The sequence below is a fragment of the Typopeltis vanoorti genome, chromosome 21 (assembly GCF_054136105.1).
Source record: "Typopeltis vanoorti isolate ZY-2024b chromosome 21, IOZ_Tvanoo_1.0, whole genome shotgun sequence".
Classification (NCBI taxonomy): Eukaryota; Metazoa; Arthropoda; class Arachnida; order Uropygi; family Thelyphonidae; genus Typopeltis; species Typopeltis vanoorti.
Window position 1 is genome coordinate 8282540 of NC_143569.1, and position 27216 is coordinate 8309755.

Here is a 27216-nt window from a genome sequence, read left to right on the forward strand (position 1 = left end):
AGCTCAGTAGCAATAATATCTTGAGCAAAAGTGTTTGTTCAATAATATGCTTTGAACACTCTTGTCCATAGGTTGCAAGAGTGAGGTGTATTCGGTGAACGCATTAATGGGATGGTCGAGGAGAGTGACTGTAATAAATTCTTATTCAGAAAATATAACAAATATTTCACTCGGATAAGTAATAAGCAAAAGTCAAAAATGGCCTATTCAAAGAAATAGTGCAAGCATATTTACTTGTGGTCGTGAAACAGCTATCACAAAAGTAGGATAGACTTAAACATCGGTTGTTGATGATTTCAGTAAATAATAAGACAAATCTAAGCAAACCGACATGTTCTTTTTACTAATTACTTATGTTCGGCGAGGAAGTTAGCATAAAAGGGAATATAGCACTCTTTAGCATTTCACTAGACGAAATCAGTTCTGATATGAGGCCACCATGCTTGGAGGCCTTGAAGCGAGTCAAAAAAATATCATTTTGTGGCCTCCACAGCAAGATTTGCAAATTTCCTCTGGAGGTATTGAGAATAAAAGCATTGCTTTTATTTCTAGAACACACCATTACAAAGACTAATACATTTTGTTCTAACTGAAGAAATTAAAAAAAAAAAAATACTTGAGTGTCATGTCGTATAATTTTCTGAAATTATACGAGAGAGAATTTCAGAATTCATTTTATTTTTGCAATGCCCATTATGATATCTAAAGAGCAAGCTTGCTAATATTAGCTTAAATATTATCAAAGGTAAACAAGTATAATTAGCATAACTAAGAAAATGAGAGAGCCAAGTACCTTCTTCATCAGTTGTGGCAGTCAGAACATCACTGGGATCACTTTCCCCTAGTGCATTGTACGCCACCACCTTGAAATGGTAGCTGCTGGCAGGATAAAGACCTCGAATGACTGCAGATGTTTCAGAGCCCGATATAATAGCGTCCGACATGTCTTCTTCCCAGCTGGCTGGAACAGATATAAGCCTCGCTGTACTCTCAGTTATTTAATACAAAATTTATTTTGTGTCTCACCAAACTAAATACAGATTATTTATTTGCATTTGCTATAAAAACAGTATTTTCAAATATATACACGCATAAGCACATACTTCAGATCTATGTTGCATTTATGTGATGACAGTATTAACCAGAAATAGTTAATAAAACTAAAAGAAGCAAAACATTAAACAAATATTTAATACAGATTGATATTCTATTTATTTTTTCTATGGTGGAGAGAGGCAATTAATTATGTTATCAGTTTTGTACTTAATCATCTTGCATTAAGACATTCTTTAACTGCTTTCACAATACAGTGTTGCTCGAGAAATATTCTTGGCAAGATATTCTTAAATCAAAATTGTGGTACATTTTTATGTTTAGGTTTACTTAGGAACCATTCTTTAGCTCATGAGTACAGCTCAATAATTTGTAAAGCATATTAAGTACTCTGTTGCTTTCCGTATGCATCTGCAAGACAAGTGTGGTTTCTGTAAAAAGAAATGCAAGTAAGAAGCATGTTGGGTAAATGTGGGGAGCGAGAAACAAATTCTTGATAGACACACACACACACACACTGTAAAAAGTTGGGAGCTGTGCTGATAAGAGGCTGTAGGATTGAAACAGAAACTAAGTAGTGTACTACACAATGAGTAAGGTGGTTTTAGATTTGAATAATCTACCATCTTGGCTTGCAAAGTAATAAGTTGGACACATTTTTATTATAGCATGCATCAACTACCTAAAAACTATAATCCTCCCGAAAACTGTATTAGCTAGAAAATACTATCTTGGGAGGATTGTAGTTTGTAGGTAGCTGATGTATCTGGGCATCCGTTTTCGCTCATCTTTGAAACCACACTAAGTTGGGTTAATGAATAGCAACTTATCATGAACTACGACATACAGAATCTCATCTCAGCTTATCTGTATTTAAGCATAAGAAAATAGTTTGCTATTGCCGAGTAACTGAAAGCAAAACATTCAAGTTCACTTTTGGAAATCTATAAGAACACAGTTCTGATACAATTAGAGGGAAAATACCAACACAGACCTTAATTTAAAGATGTGCATTTCTATGCATTGTCTTGACAGATCAACTCTAAAAAAAAACTTCAATTTTAAACCTGTTAAAACTGCCGAAATTATCCAGCAACTTTGGCAATATAGGTGCAAATAATGTTGCAATTGAGTTTTGTGAAATTAAGATATGTTGATAACTAAAAGCTAGGAATAGAAGTTTGGGATTACGTTCAATGAATGATATTAATATCCTGAGGAGAGATTAAAAATCCAATCTGTGTCCAGATTGAAAATCTGTGTCCAGTGATAACTCCAGGGCCAGCATCACAGACTAAATAAACTGAGTTACTACTGATTCAGTCAAATATGCAGACGCCAGCCATGATGATGATGATAGTAGCCATTTCACTTGTGAGCTGCCTATAAATAAGATAAAGCTGTGATAAAGAGATATTTTTAAAGTTTGCACTCAACACTCAGTGTCTAGTTTTGCATTCCAATTCCAATTTGAACTTGCGTGTTATATGGTACTTAGATAAGCAATCATCATTTCCACTTATTACTATGAGATAAAGCGAATAACCACATGCAAACCCACTTGCCTGTGCTGTTTTTGTACTGCACTCTGTACATTGTAATTGGGCTGTTTCCACTATACGAAGAACTCCAACTTAAGGTAACTGAGCGGCCTGTCTTTTCTTGAACTAAAATATCCGTAGGCGGTGCTGGTGGCTCTACAAAAAATCATATGAACAGGAGATTTCATATAACTACAGATGTAGAAACAATACGTTTTACTGAAATTTGACTTATAATTAATATATATTCCATTGTTTTATTCTATTTAGTAAAAATTAATTGATCTACAGAGTAAAACTTAAAACTGTTATGGTCGAAACAAGTTCATTACATGTCAACCGATAAGCTAAATAAACTTGTTAATAATATCAGGCTAAATAAAATAAAACTAATGAAGCACTTACTCCTAAATTTCCTCCAACCTTTGCTAAACACATCATTACATCTCTTAACAGTAAGGTGACCTGTTATCATCATATTTCAGATTTTATACCAAATGATTTGATCAACACTTGTTCACAAACGAGCAGTCTATCTTCACAAAATCACTTAATAGGGTTGATAACCAAACCTGTACATTACCTTGAATGACCCCAAATACGAATGTTTCCAAATTATCAGGTTAACAATCCTTCAGTTTTGAAACCTTCGATGTTGCCATCAGACAGTAGAGTGACCTCGAGTAACTCAACCATCGTAATGATGACATCTCTTTACTAGGTGTATCTATAATGTGAAAAGGAAATTTATTACTCATTACCAGTAGTCAAACATTTTCTAAAGAGAATGTTTTGAACAGGCATGAGATTTTCCATTCGGTGAAATATTTGGATTAGTTTTAAATTTCATCTGTAATGCAAAATACGCTCATTCCACCAGAAAGTGGATTAGCCATCCACTAATTTGGTAGTAGAGTTGCTGATATCCAAAGTTTTTATTTCTGGCAAACACATACAGTTTTTTTATATGTTACATGAAGTAGTTGGTTAATCTATAGTACATTAGTACCGTGTATGGGAATTGATATGTATGCAATTAAGACTTAAAACGCTGACTTTGTAGCAGCGTTAGCCCATTTTTTCAAAATAAATTGTTAAAACCATTCAAACATAGATCTCGACAGTTTAACTAAGTTTTTTTTGCTGGAACATTTAGTGTCGAAAGAGCAATTGATTTCCAAAAACAATAAAAGAGCATGTGGCTATTTACGATGAAAGAGGGCAATGATGAAAATAACAACAATAATGTAATGATGAGGAAAGAAACAATGATAACATATCTGTAATTGAGGAAGTAAACAATACAGTATGTGTACTTGATGAAAGCTGCAATCATTAATTATGTGTAATTAAGACTAAAGTAACAAGGAATTATGTGTCCAATGATGAATATAACAATGATGTCTAATGATGAAGAAAATAATGAATAATCATGAGCCTAATGATGAAGTCATTATTAGACCCATCCTTAATCATATTACTATTTTATTATGTGACACCTCCAGGGAATCCAGACTCATCAAGGGAGAGTGTGCCAACAGCATGGAATGAATGATCTCCTTCCAACTACTAACCATGCTCAAACTTGCTTATCTTTTTGTGTGAGCCATTAGAAGCAGAGGCTCTACCAGTTGACCAATCTTTGCTGGCTAAAGGGATTGATCTAATGATATCAAAGAAACAACAATGAAGTATGTTTAATGATGAAGAAAGAAACAACAAAGTCTAATGACAAAAGAAATAATAGTGTCCAATGATGAAAAAAAAAAAAAATTTTTTTTAATGTGAAATGATGATAATGAAAAAACAATGATGAGGAATACATGTAATGATGATGAAAGTAAAAATGTCCAATGATGAGGAAAGGAAAAAAGGATGAAGTATGTCTAATGATGATGAAAGTAATACTGAATTATATTTTTCATGAAAGTAATAATGAAGTATATTTAAAAAAAAATAAAAAAAAAGATGAAAGTTATAATGTTGAAGTATGTTTAAAATGAAGATGAAAGCAATAGTGATGAAGTATGCCTAATATGAGAGTAACAATGATGAAACTCCAGAGTAGCAATCATGAATTATGTCTAAGGATGAAAATTATAATGATGAACTATGCATCCAATCTATTGTGGATCAAGGTTTTTTTTTTTTTTTTTTGCAGGGAGGGGGGGTTGCACATATCAATGGATATCATTGATTTGCTTTCAGTCATTGCAGAAGGCTGCTAATTGGAAAATTTACATGTTTATTTTTTCACAATTGGAATTCTAACTAGATAATTATTTAGATTGGAGTTTATATCCATAAACATTATTTCTTATATTTCAAGTCTTATTTGTCAATATATAAAAAAGGGAGCATTTCCTCAATGCTCCCTTTTTTATATATTGACCCCCCCCCCAGCCAAAAAAAAAAAAAAACCTTGATCCACAATAGATTCGAGCCCTTTTATCCAATCCTGGATAAAAGCCATGGTAATGTTTACAGAAACTTGGACAGCAGGTTACATTTCCATTGCATTTTATTGGGTTTATCATAACATTTTCTTGTTAAAGTATCTTTTTACTATCTGCCTTTCCATCTTTTGTAATTAGGTTGCTGGTTTGTCTCATTTAATAGATTTCTTCAGATTTCCAGGAGAATGAGCCCAGGGACAAGATTATTTTTTGTCTCAATACTTTCACTCAGTGTTTCGTCCAGTGCAATACAATACATGCTTCCTCTTTATTTAGCAATTGTTACAGTGATCAAACATTCTAAGATTCAAATTCTTCCTTAAACACTTGTCCACCTTGATGTTCTTCATTAGGATAAAGAAAACCTTGCAAACTTTAATTTGAGCAAAGCACAGTCTTGTCTTATTTCTCGCTCTAGAACTAACTTCACCTCCCATAGCTTTAGTTGAAATGACCCGAGTTCCATACGCATCTGGGATGGGAAAAGCATAATTTCTCTGGTCATCATTGGAAACATACTTCATCACTGTTAATTTCATCTTCTTTAGACATACTTAATTAGACATATTATGCATTATTTTCATCATTAGACATAGTTTTAATAAATTCCTTTCCACAACATTGGATGCATAGTTCATCATTATAATTTTCATCCTTAGACATAATTCATGATTGCTACTCTGGAGTTTCATCATTGTTACTCTCATATTAGGCATACTTCATCACTATTGCTTTCATCTTCATTTTAAACATACTTCAACATTATAACTTTCATCTTTTTTTTTATTTTTTTTTAAATATACTTCATTATTACTTTCATGAAAAATATAATTCAGTATTACTTTCATCATCATTAGACATACTTCATCCTTTTTTCCTTTCCTCATCATTGGACATTTTTACTTTCATCATCATTACATGTATTCCTCATCATTGTTTTTTCATTATCATCATTTCACATTAAAAAAATTTTTTTTTTTTTTTTCATCATTGGACACTATTATTTCTTTTGTCATTAGACTTTGTTGTTTCTTTCTTCATCATTAAACATACTTCATTGTTGTTTCTTTGATATCATTAGATCAATCCCTTTAGGCAGCAAAGATTGGTCAACTGGTAGAGCCTCTGCTTCTAATGGCTCACACAAAAAGATAAGCAAGTTTGAGCATGGTTAGTAGTTGGAAGGAGATCATTCATTCCATGCTGTTGGCACACTCTCCCTTGATGAGTCTGGATTCCCTGGAGGTGTCACATAATAAAATAGTAATATGATTAAGGATGGGTCTAATAATGACTTCATCATTAGGCTCATGATTATTCATTATTTTCTTCATCATTAGACATCATTGTTATATTCATCATTGGACACATAATTCCTTGTTACTTTAGTCTTAATTACACATAATTAATGATTGCAGCTTTCATCAAGTACACATACTGTATTGTTTACTTCCTCAATTACAGATATGTTATCATTGTTTCTTTCCTCATCATTACATTATTGTTGTTATTTTCATCATTGCCCTCTTTCATCGTAAATAGCCACATGCTCTTTTATTGTTATTTTGACCATTGGACAAGTAATCACATAATTATTGATTACTTTCATCATTAGACACATAATTCAACAATATTTCTTTTGTAATCTTTGGAAACATTAGTGTTTATTTCTTCATCATTAGACAGATAGTATTATTGTTTCTTTTACCAACATTAGATATTCATCGCTGTTGCTTTTATGATTATTAGACTTGTATAATTATTTTTTGCTTATTATTAAATACATTTCAATGAAAATACACTTGATCATTGTTACTTCAACACCATAAGACACATTTCATTAATTTCATCATCATTAAGCACATACCACATAATTGTTTCTTTCATAATCAATTGACATATGTTCATTTTTTAATCATGGGACACATTTAATCATTGATCTTTTCAATATCATTAAATATATTTCATCATTGTTTCTTTCAATATACTTACACATACTTCATTGTTATGTTTATCATTTTTAGATATACTTCATAATTGTTTCTTTTGCCACCATTACACACCATTGTTTCTTCATTAGATATTTTATCATTGTTTTTCATCATTAGACACAACTGTTTTGTTCCATTTTTAGATACATACTTCAACATTATTGCTTTTTCTTTATGACACATGCTTCATGATTTTTACTTCATCATTAGATTCATGATTTTTAGTCATCATTAGACATATACTTTATGACTTTTTACTTTAATTATCATCATTCGACTCATCATGATGGTTTCATCATCATTACACATACTTCATCATTGTTTCTGTAATCATCAGTAGACCTTTTTCTACATTGTTTTGTCATTATTAGACATACTGCATCATTGTTTCAGTTGTTATTCATAGGCCATTCTTCGTCATTGTTCCTTTTATCATCATCATCATACCCTTCCACATCATTGTTTCTTTCATCATTATTAGACACATATCACTCTAACTTCCATCATCATTAGACATATATTTCCTCATTGTAATTTTGTTCATTAGATTAAATACTAATTTTAATCATTAGACATGCTTTGTGAATTTTATTTTCATTATCATTAAACACATTCTTCATTATTTTCATCCTCATCAGACATGCTTCATCATTGATATATTCACCATTATATGTCATTCATTTGTCATCACTAGAGACAGTCTATGTTGTTATTTTCATCACTAGGCATTACTCATGATCATCAGATATGGTCATTGTTTATCCAGTCATCATTAGGCACATACTTCATCATTATTACATTCATCATCATTGCTCTTTTACTGATCTCCTGATCATTAGACATACTTCATTGTTGACTTCGTTATCATTAGCCACAAAAGTCATTATTTTCTTCACCATTACATATATCCTTCATTAATATTTTATCATATGGTTGTCATATCCCATGTTGGCACACTCTCTGCCCTTGGGCTCTGGGCCTGAGAGCACAGAGGTCTGACATAAGTCAGTTTACAGGCTGAAGTTAACTCTGTGAGAATGGCCAGTCCTTAGCAGAGTGCCAACAGCATCAAACAATAGAACCCCTTCCAACTACTAACCATGCTTAGACTTGCTTAACTTCTTGCGTGACCCATTAGTAGCAGAGACTCTACCAACTGAACAACCTTTGCTGGCATTTTTATCACATATATATAGATGCATACATCATCATTAGTGTTGATGTATGCATCTATTGCCATTATGTACACTTCATTGCTCCTTTTGTTATCATTATACACACTTCATCATTGTTTTTTTAGTTTATTATTAGACATATTTCATCATTGTAAATTTCATCATTAGGCACATTCTTCATACGTGTTACTTTCATTATCATTAGACAGATTTTATCATTGTTTCTTCCTTCATTATATAAACTTCACAATTGTTTATTTCCACATTAGATAAATTATACATCATTATTATTTTCATCACTTTAGATACACGTTTCATCATTATTATATTCACCATCATCATTAGATAGATACTTCATATTTTGTTTCATGGAAAACTAAATTCAGATAATCATGATGCTGCTCTGAGGGTGATTCAGTTGCTAAATATCATTTAAATCTTTTTTTACTAAATAATTTAAGGAAATTACAACATCAACTAGGATATACATTAAAATAAATTTTAATCTACTTCAATATTTTGTCAATGTCAAGTTGCCAGTTTCAAGAAACTTAAGAACAAGACACGTGCATGCAAGCACAACAATCAGTAAGTGAGGAAGAAGCAGGAAGCTCTTATTTCTCCTAAAGTCCTGATCTTGCTCCTATCAGGCAATGGCAATGGCGATTGGGCCAAAGGTCTTCTGATGTAAGTTTCCCAAAAAAACAGTCTTATGCAGCCAAATTTGTTGAGGTTTGGATTGTTTCTTAGGGCTGAAGACTTTTGAAGAGAAAGTCTTAAACTCTTCTCCACAAATACCAACCATTTGTCTTCGCTATGTTGATGATGTGTTCGCTATTTGGCCACATGGCTCCGATCCACTCCTCTCCTTCCTAACACACTTAAACAACCAACATCCCAGAATCAAATTCACCCTGGAAGAAGAAAAAAACAACAACTGCCTTCCTTTCTTAGACACTAGTCACCCGCCAGCCTGATGGAACCTTGGTTTTCTCAGTCTATAGAAAACCCACCCATAGAGGCAGATACATTCACCAACAATTCCACCACCCCTCCTCGCAACAATATGGAGTCATTAAGACACTACACAACAGGGCTAAACTTAGCTGTTCAAATGACAATGCCTTAACCACAGAACTAAACTACATTCTCAATACTTTCTCAGCCAATGGCTACCCCCCCCCAAAAAAAAAAAAAAAAAAAAAAAATCCAAAAATTATTGAAACCAGTAAGCCACAACCCCCACCCCACCCCCTCCCAACAAGGATTACTCTAAATCCATCACCATACCCTATATCCGAGGCACCTCAGAAAAAATTACAAAAATCCTTAAAAAACATGAGTTAACTTCTTGTTACAGACCATATAAAAAATTGGCATCCCTTATCCGCTCTATTAAAGACCAACCTCCCCCCCCCCCCCCCCCCAGACCTACCTGGTGTATACCAAGTTCCTTGCAGCTGTAAGTCCTACTTTGACCAAACAGGCAGGACAGCAAATATCAGAATTTCAGATCACAAGGACTACATCCGGTTTCACCAGCTCAGCCACTCTAGTCTTGCTGACTATGTGCTGGATACCTGCCATAGAATACGGTGGAAGAAAGCCACAATAATACACCGTAGTAAATACAAATATGAAAGGCTTTTTATGGAATCAGCTTCAGCTCTAAGAAACAATCGAAACCTCAACAAATTTGGCTGCATGAGACTGCCTCCAATTTGGGAAACCTACATTCGAAGACCTTCAGCCCAATCGCCCAAGAATACCAACATTCCCCGCTAATGGGCACCATCAGGACTTTAGGAGAAATAATAACTTCCTGCTTCTTCCTCACTTACTGTTTGTTGTGCCTGCATGCACGTGTCTTGTTCTTAAGTTTCTTGAAAATGGCAATGTGACGTTGCCAAAATATTGAAGTATATTAAAATTTATTTTAATGTATATCCTAGTTGATGTTGTAATTTCCTTAAATTATTTAGTAAAAATTACATAACCACCATCTAACCCTTTCCATGAGAATCATTTTAAATCTCTACTTTTGAAGTTTTACCAGGTGAACAGGTTGGATTCTGGAGTCACCTGGTAAAACTGTGAACGTAGAGAAATTATTTCTGTACTGAAATGTGAGTGGAACCTTAATAAATATTTAGTGAACTGTTTCTTACGAGTATTGTAACACAAGAAGCATTCTGTTTGGTTTAGTATGGATTAAGAGGAGCATTAAACATTGACAGTCCAATGTTAAAGCCAACGATATTCAGTTATCTAGAACATGTAAATGTTATTACCTTGTATTACAAGTTGAATATTAGTTTCGTCTGATCCAAACTGGTTTGACATTAGGCAAGTGTACAACGCCGAGTCAGATCTTCCCGAAACAGCTATGGTCAACACAGAGGTCACTCCACTGGAGCTTACTTCTTCTTTCACACTGTACCTGTAAATGGATGAAACAAATTAGTCATCCCACTTTTTTCCCCCATAAACTTGGTCCCTCTCTTGTTGGTGTGGATTGGGAAGCTGTTCTTGGTCAATAGGGGTGTAGATGTTAGTGGTGTATAGTGCACTACAAATTATGGGGTTAAAGATATGTGTAATATGCATTTACATTTAATTCTGACATTTATTTTAAAAATTCCTTCTTTTTTTTTTTTTCGCAGAATATTTATGAAAACATTTCAACTGCTGTTTTCGTTACAAGTGTATGAGTCAATAAGTTTCTCATTATTTAGATACTATAAATCATGCAAATAATTATTTTTACACATTTTAACCATTTGCACTCAAAATCGATGAGGTTTTTAATTACGATAAAGCATTACGACAAATCCCATTATCATTATATTCTTAAGTGGGATAAATATCAAACGTGATTCTTTTTCAATTTTACCGTTAATTCGAAATATATTAATATATTAATGTATGCACTTCTGGCGACTCGATTAACCGAGTGTTGAGTGTATCCGCTCTCCAACCAACATGTTACAAGTTCAAACCCCACTCTAGGTTGTTTGTGGTTAACTTTAGGTGGGAAGTGCATTTCATTGGCTGGTGGGATCTCCACCGCTCAGCTTATTGGAGATCAGAAATGGCTGGGAAAAAGTGCCACGTTCAGTCTACAGCACGGTTTTCTTGACCAGCTAAAAAATGAAAGCAGCATACCTTAATATGTAGTCGTAAAACTTAAACGCATTTAGAAACGTTCATATCGCAATAATTGATTATAATGTTTAATGCGGGGGAAAAGGTAGGGATATCAAGTAAGCAGTGGTTCGTAACCCTTTGATTAGTACAAGGCGTACTTTTGATGGGAAAATTATTGTTAAGAATTTTCCATTTAGTTAGTCAAACTTACAAATGTGGTTCGGAGATAGCAGGATTAAAGTGCGAATGTTTGTTTTATCTTCTCTTAAATTCTCAATCATTAAGTATATTATAACATGGTATTTAATGCGTATTAGATAAACAAGAAAATAGAACTGTGTCGCCACTTTCATATCCAACACCCTGACCATTAAAATGGACGCTATTAAACATTTTCTCTAACCTTATCCATAAAGGAGAATTTGCCTTTTGATAAATACAGACCAGTATTTACAGGAGGATAAATATTTTTTTTAAAAGAATTCGATGATTTCTTCCCTTCACAAGTCAGTAACACATAACAAACATCGCTTTGTTGCCTGCTTAAGCCGGAAAACGAATTAAGGTTAGCTATTGACGAATCGATAAAGATTAAATGATTTCTTTGTATGACTTCGTGTCCCAGTTCGTTCGTTCGCCAATAAAAACTTTCAACTAGGAAATTGATGATGCGGAACTCTGTTCATTATCACTTGCCCAATGCCTGGATGGTCTAATTGTTTTCTAATGGTTTGACAAGCAAATATCTGTGATGTCGTAGACCATTAACTTTCAAAGAACTAATTAAGGAATAAAAGGACTTCGAGTATCTCGTTAAGTTTCGCTTGCGAACGCAATGTTTTATTCATTTATTCGGCCGATTTTATCTGCGTGCATATTTACAGCGGACATTAAAACAAACTCACTTTACCGGCAAATACTTGTTAGAACGTATTGTGCTAACGGCATGAACTATCGCATTCCAAATGTGGAAATGTTGGCCATTGTTTCGTAATGCGAACCGTTAATGGTGCAATTTAAAAATGTCTTTAAGAAATTTAAAGGATTTACCTTCGATCCGAAGTCGGATCTAATATCTGTTTGTCCTTTTCCCACTTCACCATCATTGGTGGTTCTCCAGCGGCTTCGCATTTCAGTTGAGCATCCTGACCTTTCGCGACGGTGTGACTGGAGAACTTGCTTTCAAACCGGGGAGGTGCTGAAATAGGAAAAATTACGGAGAAATTTTCACAATCTGTAAGAATGATATCATTTTAACATAAATATTTGGGAAATAACTAAAAATATATCGCAGGGAATAACACGATTTTGAACAGAAATGATGCACATATTTTGACACGCCGAAAGTGTAACTAAAATGTCTCGCGGCCATTGCTTACTGTGAATAGTCAGCAGCAACACTTTGCTCAGGCTGGTTCCGATTCCATTGGTAGCTTGGCAGAGATAATGTCCGCCATCGGATTCTTCTGCTTCGTGTATCACCAGGGTTCCGTTGTCAAACACCTGCCTACGGTAACTTGTCAGAATGTCCAGGTAATTGGCCGGATGTTTACCTGCAATTAAAAAGAGTGAAATTAGGAGAGTTAATTTGAAGTGAATATTTCCAGTTTTGTTCAACTAATGCTGAATTCTAATGTTTTGCTGTCTTTTGAATCACTGCTTTCTCATGCGTAAAAGAAACTTTTTATTTTATTTTCCATTTTTATTATGCATCTTCAGCCATTCCACGGAGTGGGATAACTGAATCATAAACTCGCAAGAACGTTCTTAAATTAATTTCTAGCAAACGAAATGAAAGAAGTGAGGAACGTGAGCGTTTTAGTGAAGTTAAAAACAGGAATACGATATTGGAATTGAATTCATAAAAGCACGCACAGTGTACAGTTAGCCATATACTTCTGCTTTGTAAATACTTAAAACCGGTGGCGTTATTGCATACTTGTACAGTCTACCGAAATCCAAGGATCATTCTTCGTTAATGCTATTTCCACTCGATAATATTTAGAAATGTACTTACTCGAGCCGTTACTTTATTCGCCCAAAGCCATTTATCATTTAAAATTGACCGCCTCCATCATGAAAGATGCAAACTAAATACAACGAGGTGGCTTAGTGTTGAAAACTGGATCATTGACGTCATCAAAAGAAACCTAAAACTCGATGTGAACTCTTCTTCTGATCTCTTCCTAATGCAATATTCATTGAAGATAATATTTATTTCTACATTCGATGCAAGGGAGCTGTTGCTAACAATTTAGATGCTACCTGTAATCGAGGTGTGAATGGAACTGCATTAGGATGCTGTGATCAACAATGCACAACTAGAGTGTTAATTTTGTTGCCAATGGAAAACGTGAATTTGTGGTTTAAATTCTACTCTGAAATTCCTGAATGGTTTACCACAATTCAGAATTTAATACTTAAAGCTAATAAATAATTCCCCCCCCCCCAATTTTATAGAAAGAGAGAAGCGAGAACTTCAGAATTATATGCGTAATACGTATTAATAATCGCAAATAAGAAGAGCAATGATGTAACCGGAAAAGAAAATTATTTAAAAAATATTTTGATGAAAATCTTTGAAAAGTACTCTTTTTTTTTTTTTTTTTCATATTATTACGTGACACCTCCAAGGACTCACCGAGAGAGAGCACTGAGCAACTCTCCGACTCCACCATTTAATCCTCCAACTACACAGAACTGTTATTACCACCATCATCTACGCACAACGACATCTACTGACCACCATCACAACTAATATTTTTTTTTGTCCTTAAATTGCGTGTAGATTGATAGTTGATAGAGAAAGAAAGTAAAATGAAATGTATTTCTTTTTGCTACAGAATATTTCTTACCTTTGGATTTCTTCCAGTATATTTTTGGATGAGGAAATCCGTCAGCAAGGCAGTCTATGGCAACCCTTTGACCTTGTATAACGAAGGAATTGGACGGCTCTATGACCCACCGTGGTGGAACTGTAAACAGGAAATTTCCAAATTTATAATTCGCATTAACAGCACGCATCCGGGACATACTGCACTTACAGAATAGAAATGTTTAATCGTGATACAAAAAAGACGATTTTTTTTTTCTTTTCTTTTTTTTTTTTCTTTTCTTTTTTTTTTTTTTTTGTAAAATGTGAAAATTACGACTAAATCTGGATCCTTTACAATCGTCTGTACTGGTGAGCGCGCGTGTACGTACACACACACATGAAAAAAAAAAAGTATTGAGAAAAATGTGCATATAAGAACATGGCACGTAGATATGCTATTAAATTACGTGATGAGCCTGATGGGTTCATTGTTCCACTTTGGCTTTTAGTAAGTTGTTTCATAGCATGAATTTATTAAATTGCAACCCTTCGAAGCATCGTGCATTTCTTTGGTTGTTCCGAGTGAAGATCTTTTCACAATAATCTTCTGGCCTAAGTGGAATAAAAAAGTGTTTCCAGTTCATTTCAGGGATATATAAAATGAGTTATTGCGTAGATAGATATGGTCATACGCTCTCCTTCCCTAACATCTGGGATCGGAAAATCAGTTGTTTTCTGTTACGTACAGAAAAACTAATGCATGCTCGAATTTTTGTTTCTCATCATAACTCTCTGTGTAAAGCTGGTGTGATCAAAATATTACGTTCAGCGAAATCTAACACAGGCACAACATAAACAAAAGTATCGGTGCGATCTCTGATTGCATCACCAAAATACTTTGAAAACAGACCATCGCTTTTAAGCCGATCATGTGACTAAGATCATTAGGGAGCTTTTCAAATGAAATTCGCACTCATTCACCCAGCAATTGAAATTTAGTTTCGTACAAAATGTCTGATCTGCACAATTCAAGGAATTGCGCGCAGCTTTTTTCTTGTAGAATCGTCCCGAAGATGCTAAAATAAATATCCGGTAAAACAGGTCGACCTACATTCAAGCGTCACTTATTTTTTTTCTTTAATTTGAAAACATTTTTGAATCACATCATGCCATGGCAATCGCGGAGTATTTTTTTCTGCCATCGCTTTAATAGCGCATAATCAAAGTAAGAAAGAAACAGCGCTTTGCGTACTTGAGTGTCGAATGATTTAATAGCGAAATAATAAATTTTTGCCTCGTAGAGTACTTCCGTGAGACAGTTTGTGATGTCCGAGGGCTTAAATAACCAAAAAAAAAAAAGAAAAAAAAAAGGTAATAATTTCATGAATAAGAGAACTGAACTTCCTTCCTGTTAGTGTCTTGAAAGCAATTTCATTTCGCCTTCATAAGTAACTTAAGTTCAATAGCGAAAAACTTAATTCAGAAATCCAGAAATAAATACATTTAAGTGTGCAATAACGAGAGGAGCGCTTGACAGTCATAATAAAGTCGTGTTTACTCAATTATTAAATGCATATATTCTTAGAAGTAGGTTTAATAATTAACTTACTGTCGATATGCTGTCGAAGTGGAAGTTTGCAGTGATTGAAGTGCATTTAAAAAATTAGACGACTTCTGGATTTGATCTTTCGATTCAGGATTCACCCTCTCATAACCTAAAACATCGTAGCTGGTCTGGGGGGGGGGGGGGTAGAAGCTTGTATTCCGAAGGTAAATCTGTTCATTTCAAGAGAGACGCTTGAAATAGGAACGAAATTTGAAACAGTTTTCGGGAAAATGGTTTGACGAAGCGCGATTTGTTGCCTTTCTACCTGCGCGTGTCGCCCTCAACACAGAAATAAAAAGAGTGCATCGGGATGAGGAGAGCTATCGTACCCGTAACTGCAGTATTTATGACTTCCCGTAGTTTTAAACGGTTGTGATTTTGGACGCCTTTATTACGTTTTAATTAAAATCACAAATGAATTCGACATCCTTGAGATCGTGTCTTTTTAAGTACTGAAACATCGGCTATTCGTTAGCGGCGCTTAAGTATAATTATAATCATAAGTTTAATTTGATAAGGTCTTATACTGTACTGATTTCAGGATTAAAAAAAAAATTCGCGGAGGAGGGATCTCGTTACTTCCTATGAGACAAGAATTCGAACTCAGTAGTTTGTTATTTATTTATCCAAAAGGAATCGTTAGAAGCGACTAAGGAAGCTCATGAAACATCGAGACTATTTGTTGCAAAGGTATTTAAATAATTTCACCTTTCATGAAAGTGATTGCGAATGACAGGCGCGTATTTATATATGATTTCATACGGCTAAAATGAGTTAAACATAAATTCCATGGTAGGACTTGAGCCCATAAATTATCGACAAACATTATGGCATTCACTTACCATATCTAGTTGAATTTGGCTATTAAAAAAATATAATAAAAAAAAATAATAAAAATAAAAAATCAAGATTTTTTATCTATTGCAGTTTAAGTCAAAGAAATACATCTTGAGATTTTTGAAAAACTCAAAATTTCAGTACATAAAATATGATTTGTCGCTATTCTTGTGCATCTTTTATTTCAATGCGAATCCAATCACCAGCGGGGATGAGGATAAGCAAGGAGTATATAATCCGAAAACCCTGCCATAAAGGCCAAACACGGTAAACTTAAAAACCCAAAAACTTAAATTGGCCAAGCCAATTTAAGACAACAATAATCAGGAGATTGGTCTTCCACTAGGTGATGGCATTCATCTACCCCATAAAGACTTCGACAAATATCCATGTCCATAGACAGTGTTCAACCTGTAGCTTATTGTTTAAAGCGGAAACTATAAATGTAAGATAGTTTTTCATGTGGCCAGCGTGTTTGTTCGAGTGGATAGTACCTCTGCGCTCGAACCAACCCCATTGTAGGTAAAACCCTAGATCCGAATGTTACCATGGAAACAGCGAAACACAACTTGCATCGCTCTTAGTCAAGTAAACAAACGACGCACATACAAAGTAAGAGAGAAAACTCGAAAGCTTACCGTTAACGATGAGCATGGTTGTTCGGTTGACCGAGGCAGCAGCATTCGATGCTATACACGTATAATTACCGCTGTCTTTAAAGGTTAACTTCCGAAACACGAGTATTGCAGAATCTTCCAAGTTCTGTAAAGAAACGTCGGTTTCCAGAGGGACTGCGTACCCGTTTTTGGTCCATATCACTCGAATTGGAGTATCCCCTTGAATGACGCTGCACATCAATTTCACTTTCATTTTTTCGTTTGCGTACACCTTTGGGGGAAGAGGCTGGGAATCGATTAACGGCGCCACTGAAAAGAGATGCCGGAATATTTAATGTTGCATTTCATTGTTGACAGTGAAGGACAAATGCCAGAATATGTAATAATTAATTTCATTGTTACTGTAGGTAGCTTCTGCGCAGAATGAGATATTAAGTTAATATTGAAATTATTTATATCATTATTATGTCATAATATTAAAGGTTTACTAACTTAGAACAGTCTAACTGTAATAATTGATACATTTCGTACTAGTTTACATTTTAGATTAAATTTTAAAATTATTTAAAAATGCAGTCATAAGTTAGGAGAACTCCACTTTAACTTCTCTATTATAATTACAACACAGTCATTAAATGACTATCTTAATGATCCTACCTAAAACACGTATACTCAAAGTTCCTTTAGCTGTCTGTTTTTCCTTGTTGGTTGCAAGGCATGAATACTCTCCTTCATCTGTTACTCTCTGTATTTCTTCAACAACCAATTCGCCTCCAAGCTCCATACGTTGGCGATGGTTTACCGGTAATGTGGCGCCATCTATGTGCGAGAAATTGAAATATCATCCAGCGAACAAAATTTGTTTTTCTAATTTCGCAATTTTAATAGAATTAATAATAAGAATAAAAACTGGCTTTCGGCAAAATTCAAAAATACATTATTTTAATTAGGACGCATTAAAAGACATCAGAATCTCAATTTTTCAAACTTTCCTAACAACAAATTTTGATTGTTAAATCCATTAGAAACGTAATTATACATTTTTATGAATTGGTTTCGTTTAAATTTTCAGAGATAATCCTTTACTTATGTAAAGGATAATACATTATGGAATAAGCGTTAATGTATACACATATTATCATGGATTTTATGTAAGATAGGGGACAGTTATTAAAGAGTTGAAATGGTTTAAAGAAGGGAATGATGTCAGAGAAACTGTTTATTGCTGAAGTATTTCTTCGTATTTTATACTGCAAGGCGCTTGTAGAAGAAGAATTTTCTATAAAATAAAATGAAAGTGCGTTCTAAATTTTCAGGATTTTTAAATTTCATGGAGAGGAAATCCTGTTTCTTAACGAATGTATCGAACTCAATTTAAATTCAGTTTTTTCTCACTGGCCAAGTTTTAGTTTTAGATCTCATTCCCAATTGGATGCAAAGGAGATGCACCACAAATGCATTTTTTGAATCGGTTTGACTCTCATTAATCTCTAATAACACATTTAATTCGTTTGTCTGGGAAATGCAGTCTATAAAAGCTGCCTTAATTTCAAAATGAGGACATCTTGACTACAAAAACTGAAAGTGTTTTTATATTTTGATATTTAACACTTTGCAAATTATATATAAAACGTGTGCTCGCAATTAACTGAAATCGGTGAAATGTTTTTCATGTGTTCGTCCGTTGCTTATCAAATCCTTTGAAAGTTCATTCATTTCGTAATTGGCCCATCCCGCAAAGATGCTTATAAGATAAAAACAAATCGATTTATTTATTTGTGAAGTATATACAGACAAAGTCTTTTTCACTTTTCTGAAGGAATATTTTGCAGTTCAACATGACTCGTTAGATTTTCGTATTCATTTCAAAAATATGTCGGGCTGATGGAAAACTATTTTCCATCTAAAACAAGATCCTTCTTTGCAACTTACTGAATAATTTTTTTATTGCTCAAGTTTTATTTATTGATTATTTTTGTGGAATTTGTTGATAATCCAATTTAGCGATACTAGCCCCTTTCTGGAATCTTTTTTTTTTTTTTCAGCTTGAACAAGACCATTTCCATTTATATTAATTTGTTTTTCAAGTAGAAGTATATTTTGCTTGCCAAGGCGTATAAATGTTTAAAATATCAATTTGTTTCACAAACAAAATTCTTCAAAAATATTACAAAATTCCAAATAATTAAAAATGCTACTGCAGTTCCGAGGTTGTTGAATAGAGAGGTTATTCCCATATAAGGGGAACTGTAAAAACGCATAATCACTGGGAAGAATCAAGGATGATTACAGAGATAGTCACACTGTCTTGATGTATTTCATTACTTTCTTGTGAACTTGTCGGAGAGCAGGTCTCGAGAAAGTGGGTTGAAATGTGTCTGTACAGTGTTTAGAAGCTCTCTGAAGTAAAGGACCACTGCCATATGACTTAAACTGGTTGCAGTAACATGTAAACAAAGCAAATTACTATCATTACACTTTTCCTTCCTATACATACTTGTAAAGGAAAGAAATGTGTAATGTTAGTATTTTGTTTTGGTTACATGTTACTGCAACCAGTTTAAGTCATATGCAGTACTACAAAACTAACCAGAATGCGATATTTATATAATCTTCAACAGTATATTTGCTTGAAACATTTCTTTGTTTGTGTGTGTGTGTGTGTGTGTGTGTGTGTGTGTGTGTGTGTGTGTGTGTGTGTGTGTGTGTGTGTGTGTGTGTGTGTGTGCGCGTGCGCGCGCGCACTTCTACAACCGTTTTCGAATTAAGTTTAGATCCTGTTCGTCCAGAAGAAAATTGTTTGACCAATGACAGTGTTTAATGGCATCCTAAAACTAAGCAAGAATTCCCTAAAAAAAAACATGCTACAGAATGTTACAACACAATATAATTGCGTGAATTAGAGAAGCGAATTGCAGCCCTGTTTTGATTGTTCAATGGAAATGAGGTTAATCAGTGCAAAGAAAAAAGAGTACTTGAAGGTAATCAACAAACCAGATGAAGCATTTGTGGCTCTGAACTTCAAGAATGAGCTCATAAAAATTGTTTGAAACTGTTCATAATTTGAAACAAATTGTGAACAAGGATGTATACTCTACTCAGAATTATGAATTATTTATACATCACGTGTCAATAATCTTTCTTCCTTTTTTGGTTAACACTGTACAGAAATAGACAATTATAAATACTACCAATGCAAATATATATATATTTTTTTAAATAGCCCATAAAAACTGTATTAAGGTCCATATAAATGTTGAAAACTATGTATAAAAGTTTACACAGTTGGGATGACGACTACCGTATTTTGGTACTGCATAGCATTTCGGGTAAAACTTTGAGATACGTCTTGACTTAACATTGAATAGTCATTCCTGCTCTTTTTTTTTTTTTTTTCTTCTTTCTTTCTTGAAAACTGTTGCACCCGTCATTTTGCTTGCGTTGGTGAAAGAAAGTTTCGTTTACATTTTATTATCCCGAGATGATTTCTGTCAATTTTATGTGGCCTTTCGCTCGAATAAGGATGTGAACGTACTGTCACATTCCTTTTTGGTTCTTTTCATAGTTTTTGACCCGAGATTGATTCTAGTCCGAGGTTCCAGTTTTGACATCTTTGTCCCCCCCTCCTCCTTTTTTCAGTCGGTAAAGGATACAACAGGGGGGCAAATATCGTTTATCGTATGACGATGTTTTTGCGTTTTGAATTTCCTGAAAAAAAAAAAAAACCTTTTTGTATAATTTGAAAGTTTATGCTGTGATGGCGATAATTTTGCTAAAAACTGTTTTGTATACGAGGTATGGAATTTTAAAGATGAAATGAGAAGAATATTTATTCTAGAGTACTCACATTGGAAACTTAAGTGTTTCTTAAATATATATATAAAATGCATAAAGAATTTTACGAGCATGCTGAAAAGTAATGACCACTTTTTTTGTTGTGGGAGTTATTTCGTTGAATTAAGCCATGTTTCACGGCTTTTCTCGCAATAGAAGTGAGTTTCATTTTTGAAGGAGCCAATCATCACCACAGCCTCTAGTCCATTTGAAAGGAAGTGCTGTCATTGGACATTGTTCTAGTTTTGGAAAGAGGTAGGACAAACTTTTTCCAGTATTGTGAATGTATACGGCATAACTGCCGGCAGTTGTATTCGAGGGAATGCTGTCGCACATCAGCAGTATCATTTCGAATCTTTGGCTGCATTTCTTAAGTGTTTCAACATTACATCGAGAGTGGTGTTATTTAGGTATGAATCGTAAATATGTTATCGCTATTTATTTTCTCACCAAGTCATTCTCAGTCATTTTAAATCCTATTATTTATACACATCTAGTAGAAATAGGAATGCTGTGAAAGTGTAAATGATGATTATGGTGTCGGTAAAAAGGATTCCAGATGAAGATTTCCTAAATAATTTCACACAATCCCCTCGGAGTTACAGAATAAAGCGTTAAGCATGAGACAAAACATGCTAAAGAATAACGTTTCTGATTAACGATTAACATTTCTGACTTCAATGGTGAAGCAAAATGCTTTTCATACTCTCCGCTATCTGATAGGGAAACAGTGAGTGAAAAATTTGAGCCAATTACTCGCCCTGAGCGGACTTGAATATTAAACATCAGAATTGTAGTTTAAGATGGTCTTTTGTGTTTGAAGAAATCCGTTGCATCGTAATTTGCAGCTAGTTGAATCAGTTCATTGGGGTGTGCAGATGCTTTTGAAAATAACTTTGTTGCTATAGCAGAAAACTATGGCTGTAGAGGACATCTGTGTCCCGGTGGAGTAACGTTACGTGTCTGCCTTAGTCCTTATAAGGACTGGCTGAAAGGGGCGAAGGAAGAATGCTTTTCATCTTCCCCGTTATGTCTGTAGAGGACAGTGTAGGGTTAAGGTGTTATTGAACTATTAAAGCTCTGATCATGGCAGGAGGGTAACAGCAATAGCCGAGCCTCAGTTAGAACTTCATTGGCTACAGCATTGCCATCCATTACCCTCCAAGGTCTATTAAATATCCTTAAATCTGCATTATTGTTTAGAGAAATTCATACGTAAGTGATATTGAACAGATTAAGGTGTTTTAACATTTCAGAAAATATTTTTGTGAAACTTGAAATACTTTTTCGTAAAGGATAAATAGCGAAGGCATATTAAAGTTGCAAAACATTTTAAGGAATATTCTCCGCATGACTGAGTTTTAGCGTAAATTACAAAAGATCTACAAATAATTCAGTTGAATTTTTTACTAGTAATAATTAGCATATTTTGAACTCCATTCAATCATCATATAATACAATGTCTAGTTATATTTTTAATGTATATTTGCTGTAGGTTACCAAACCTTTCATTTTTTTATTTTTTATTTTACATTAAAATAGCGGAATTTGTTGCTCATATTGCCGATAGCTCCTTTATGAAGAAAGGTTATGTTGGACACAAGTTTTTAGTTATGAAAAAGCACACTACATAATTGCCTACCATATTCGTGTGTGTGTGTCTATATACTCAAAGACTTTTTCTGGATCTAATTTTTAAATACTTTTTATTGCACTTAGTTTATTTTTTTATCAATTTATCATTTGAAAGCTATCTCTGGATATCAGATAATTTTTAGCAGTATTTTTTCTAATCTGTGGAAAATTGGACTGGTTTATAATACATTCATTACCTGAATAGTTCCTTAATACCAACATCGCTTCTGTATTGCAAACCATAATAGTCAAGATATATTCTATCGGTAGTAAAAGCAGAACACATTATGATGCATTGCGTAACACATTTGCTCATAAATTAGGTATTTATTTTGTCGTTCCTTACCTTTCTCCCACGTGACCGTCTCAATGGGATACCCTGATACAGGGCAACGAATGGTCAAAGTTTCTCCTGCAACTACGGAAACATTTTTCATCATTCGAATCACTGGAGGTCCGTACACATTAACCTTCGCAGCGTGAGATACGGTCCCTACGGCGTTGTTTGCGGCACACCGATACTCCCCTCCGTCTTCTACTCTTACATCAGATATGTTCACGTAGCTGACAACGTGCGCATCCGAAGTGACAAAATCCCCTACTCGGAACCGTAAGTTGTCTGGAATGGGGGTGTCATCCAGCATCCACGTGATTTGTGGAAGGGGATTTCCAGAGGCGGCGCATTTCAGTGAAATATAAGCACCTGGACGTACAGCTTCTTCCGCAAATACGGACAGTAATGTCGGTGTCACGTCTGAAAAATAAGAAGGTCGGTGAAGTATGTGAATAATAAAAAAGTCAATTTGAAAATGTCATAACTTGGTCGACTTAGGGGACCAAAGGTAAGATAGCTACAGTTTCAAGAAAATACACTAAAATATCATGATTAACTTGGGACGTCAGTGGGGATTCACTCATTCAGTGTTGATGATGAGCACTGTGTGTTGATTGATCTAGATTTTTCTGTTTATTTTGCGGTTTGTGTCTGCCAATTTATCTTTTCTGACTGCAGAGCGTTGTACACCTTTCGCACCGTGGATGAGGAATATTTAAATAATATTTATGACGTATAGGAACTTGCTCTTCTCCAAAACTTTCGTGATTGGTTTCCAATAGATCCTGAGCCAGTAATTTTCCCGCACCCACCCGTTACCCGCAAAGCAATTAGTAATGATTTTATATTTTTCTAAACATTAAGCTTGTCAACAATTGGAATGCAAAATGATTTTGCCAATTTTAAATAAGCAGAATCGTCCATTGCTTCAAGTTTGGTTAACTGATAAAAAAAAATCCCGAATTTCTTCCTGCGAGATCATCAAGAGGCGTCCATTTTAAATTACTTCTTTGACCCCTTCTAAATTTCGTACATATGAAACTCGATTTTACGGATAAATATGAAGGCCGATAAGTGAAGGCAGGTAATAGCGAAAATGTTTACCTACCCACTCCTTCATGGCCGTTGCGAAATGGAATTTTGTACGACGATATCATTGGGCATGTGACCAATTGGAAAAATTTCAAACTTTCTCGGTTTAAGTATGACATTTTTAAGATCCTCAAAACATGTGAATTCAAAAATGGGTAAAATATCGGATTGAGACTTACAACGAATAAACTTCTTAGGTTACACTATCCTAAAACTTCAATAGTTTTATGAAAATTTCTTTTTAAATGGATAAATCTGTTTTGTTCTTCGAAAATTGTACAAAAACAGAACCATCTATTAAAAATTCATCGAGAAAATCCGTACACTCGGCCTTCCTTAATGAAAGAAATTCGTACAGGGAATAACTGAGTGTAACTCTTTACTTGTGGATGGAGGCGTTTGTTCGTACATCCACAAGTTAGTTGAATAATTGATGGTCGAAAGTCGTAGAATCAGTTTTCCTCCGTTATTGAGTAATCCTCATTAAATTTCAAGAGATACATAAGTCGCGTGCTTAACACTCGACTTAGGTCATGAGACGAAATGTCGAAAGAGAAGTAAAAATATAAACTTGTATTGTATATTGACTAAGTATGGAGATAAATCGTTTTTTTTTTTATTTATTTTTATTTTATAACACAAAGGGGAAAGATCATCCTTTATCGCCACTTATGTAAATTTAAAAGATGTTTAAAAACCATCGAATAACCATATTGAATGAATAACAATTGAAAAACCATCGAAAGAAATAAACTTGGAGTTTGGCTTAATTGTTAGCATCAAAAGAATATTAGTCTTCCTCTTTTATGCGTACCGCTCCATCATATTTGACGCATGGATCAAAGATCTTGTGTTGTCGTGGAACCTTGAAGATAATTTAAGAAAAAGGTTAAACATTTCCCTTTGCAAGATATTCGCTACCTCAAAATAAAGAAGTGGTGCACTCCTAGCAAACGAAAATAGAAAGAATAAGAAATTTCTTCGAAATAGGTGATGTTATATGAAATTATTCTAGTACTGACTTGGGCTCGCGTAACTACACGATTGAGAATTACGGAAGAGTGTAATGTCCTATTACCATCTGCAAGGTGTGATCTATCCTTCATTAATCAGAAACCGTATCAAAGTCACTTATAAATATTATATTTTTTTTTTTTTTACAAGTCTAGTGAGAATAATTTTATTTCACATTTTGCTAGTTGTTTGGAGGAATGTTTGTTTTAATATAGACCCAAAGGAAAATGTCATTGGGAATGCTCTGGGTTCTGTTGAACACGAGAACCCTTTACAGGGGTTTTGTCATCCGAAATTAGGTGATCATACGGAAGCGGTAGGGCCTCTTCTCTCTCTCCCAAAACAGGCAAATGGCCCAGAGACAATTTACAGATATAATAAACTGGCCTCATAACCATAACTGTTTTGGCCATAATTCCATACCCAAGAGGGAGCAAAATGAGACTGTTGTTTTGGGTACAAGCAACACAGTTTGGACAAGACATCCTGAGACGTCCTGTCTCATAGATTGGAAAGTTTTAATACTAAATTACGCAAATTATTTAAGGTCTCCTGAAAGAAGAGAAGTTCTAATATTGGGAGAATGCCAGTCAGAAGATTTTCATAAGTAAGTAAAATGTATGAGTTTTTAGAATAATCCCATTATGTGGGTTGCTTTTGTAGGCTGAAAAGCTGTTGGCAGAAAATACTACTTGACCGAAAACAAAAACACAGATAACGAACACAATCTCGAATTATTATATTTTTAAGAATAGCGTCGGAAATGAAAACACGAAGACTAAAAATAAGAGCATACCGACACGTGATTTTCTAAAAACATGTGTTTTGTTTATAAGCAGCGAAATAAATTTTATAACGTGAAAACGAGATCAGGCAAAAATAAAGATATTAAAAATAATTGTAATAAGACTGTTCGATAGAAAACTCCGGCATACAATTTTTTTTATTGAAAATTTAACTTAACGAAAACTAAGGTGCTCTGTTTTGCAAAGCAGTAAACGTGAAATACAGTAGGAGCCGATTGTGATCACTTTGGGACAGCCGCTTATCGATAACAATAACGGATGATAATATTAAGCAAAGGATATAAAAATTGCATCATTTATTTCGATTTATTGTTATGAACATTAATTTAATTCATTGTTATAAACTTTTTTAATGAGCAACAGCATAAAATTTATTTCAAAAACGTATCTAGTGGTGTCTGTCGTGTGTTTGAATATAGTTATCCATGAATAAATTGTTCCTAAAATTGCACACCACAACGAAATATTCGCAGAACTCTTGCATTTGGGAATTGGTTGGAGGAGCTTCTAAAATTTGTTCTTCTTCTATAGGTTCACTTTCTTCTATTTAAAGTTCTCATCGGAAGCAGCTTGACATATTTCCGACATTGTCATTGTAGCCACCACTTGAACGTTGTGATCAATATCCAAACATTCAAATTCTTCGTTTGACATACCGTCTGGGGTTTTATCAAAACTTTCACTTGTAAGATATTCAAATTCTTCGGAAGAAGGCGTTTCAGATTTTGTCTTAAAAAAATCCACTTTTATGGAAGCAGTTATCAATAGTCTTCTCTGAGACTCGCTTCCATGGCATTGCTACCAAATGCAGCGCATCAAGAAGAGAAATCTCTTTTTGCAATTGCACTCCCATCAGATTGGCCTTTTACATCAAGTTCAGCTATAATTCTCGCACGAACTTCCCTGCGATAGTAAACTTTAAAAGTTCGTATGATGCCTTGGTCACATGATTGAATTAACGATGTAGTGTTCGAAGGCAAGAAAATTACTTTGACGTTTTTTGCCGATAAATTGTTTGTGTCCAGTGCAGTTGTCTACTAACAAGACAATTTTTGGCTTTAAGATCCCGTTTTAACTAACCAATTGTGAAAATGGCATTAGTCTTCCACGCATTTGCACAAAAGGGCAAACTTTTGACACCTTTTTTTGGACATCGATGATTTTTACTTTATTTCCATTACTAGGAGCGCTCGTTTCTCACCTTTCATATTAGCACAGCAAAGAACCGTAAATCGCGCTTTTGAAGATTGAAATCCTTTAGTA

At 34.3% G+C, this 27216-nt stretch overlaps 1 protein-coding gene and 1 long non-coding RNA gene across 8 annotated transcripts in view; one reads left to right on the forward strand and one right to left on the reverse strand.

Moving 5' to 3' along the window:
• LOC150094609 (uncharacterized) overlaps nt 1–27216 on the forward strand; it is a 944400-nt gene that overhangs the window by 336345 nt on the left and 580839 nt on the right. The gene's annotated exons all lie outside the window — the stretch shown is intronic.
• The window catches only part of LOC150094610 (cell adhesion molecule Dscam1-like), a 223380-nt gene that overhangs the window by 60272 nt on the left and 135892 nt on the right, over nt 1–27216 (reverse strand). For all 3 annotated transcript variants that reach the window (XR_016550175.1, XR_016550176.1, XM_090411561.1), the window contains exons 8-16: nt 23054–23461; nt 17896–18057; nt 17260–17547; nt 14219–14338; nt 12743–12916; nt 12414–12561; nt 10508–10656; nt 2619–2750; nt 794–961 (exon numbers count right to left, since the gene is read on the reverse strand). Coding sequence is in view for 1 of the 3 variants with exons in the window: in XM_090411561.1 (XP_090267687.1) it covers nt 794–961; nt 2619–2750; nt 10508–10656; nt 12414–12561; nt 12743–12916; nt 14219–14338; nt 17260–17547; nt 17896–18057; nt 23054–23461 (1749 nt within the window). In the remaining 2 variants the exon portion in view is untranslated. The remainder of the gene's footprint in view (nt 1–793; nt 962–2618; nt 2751–10507; nt 10657–12413; nt 12562–12742; nt 12917–14218; nt 14339–17259; nt 17548–17895; nt 18058–23053; nt 23462–27216) is intronic.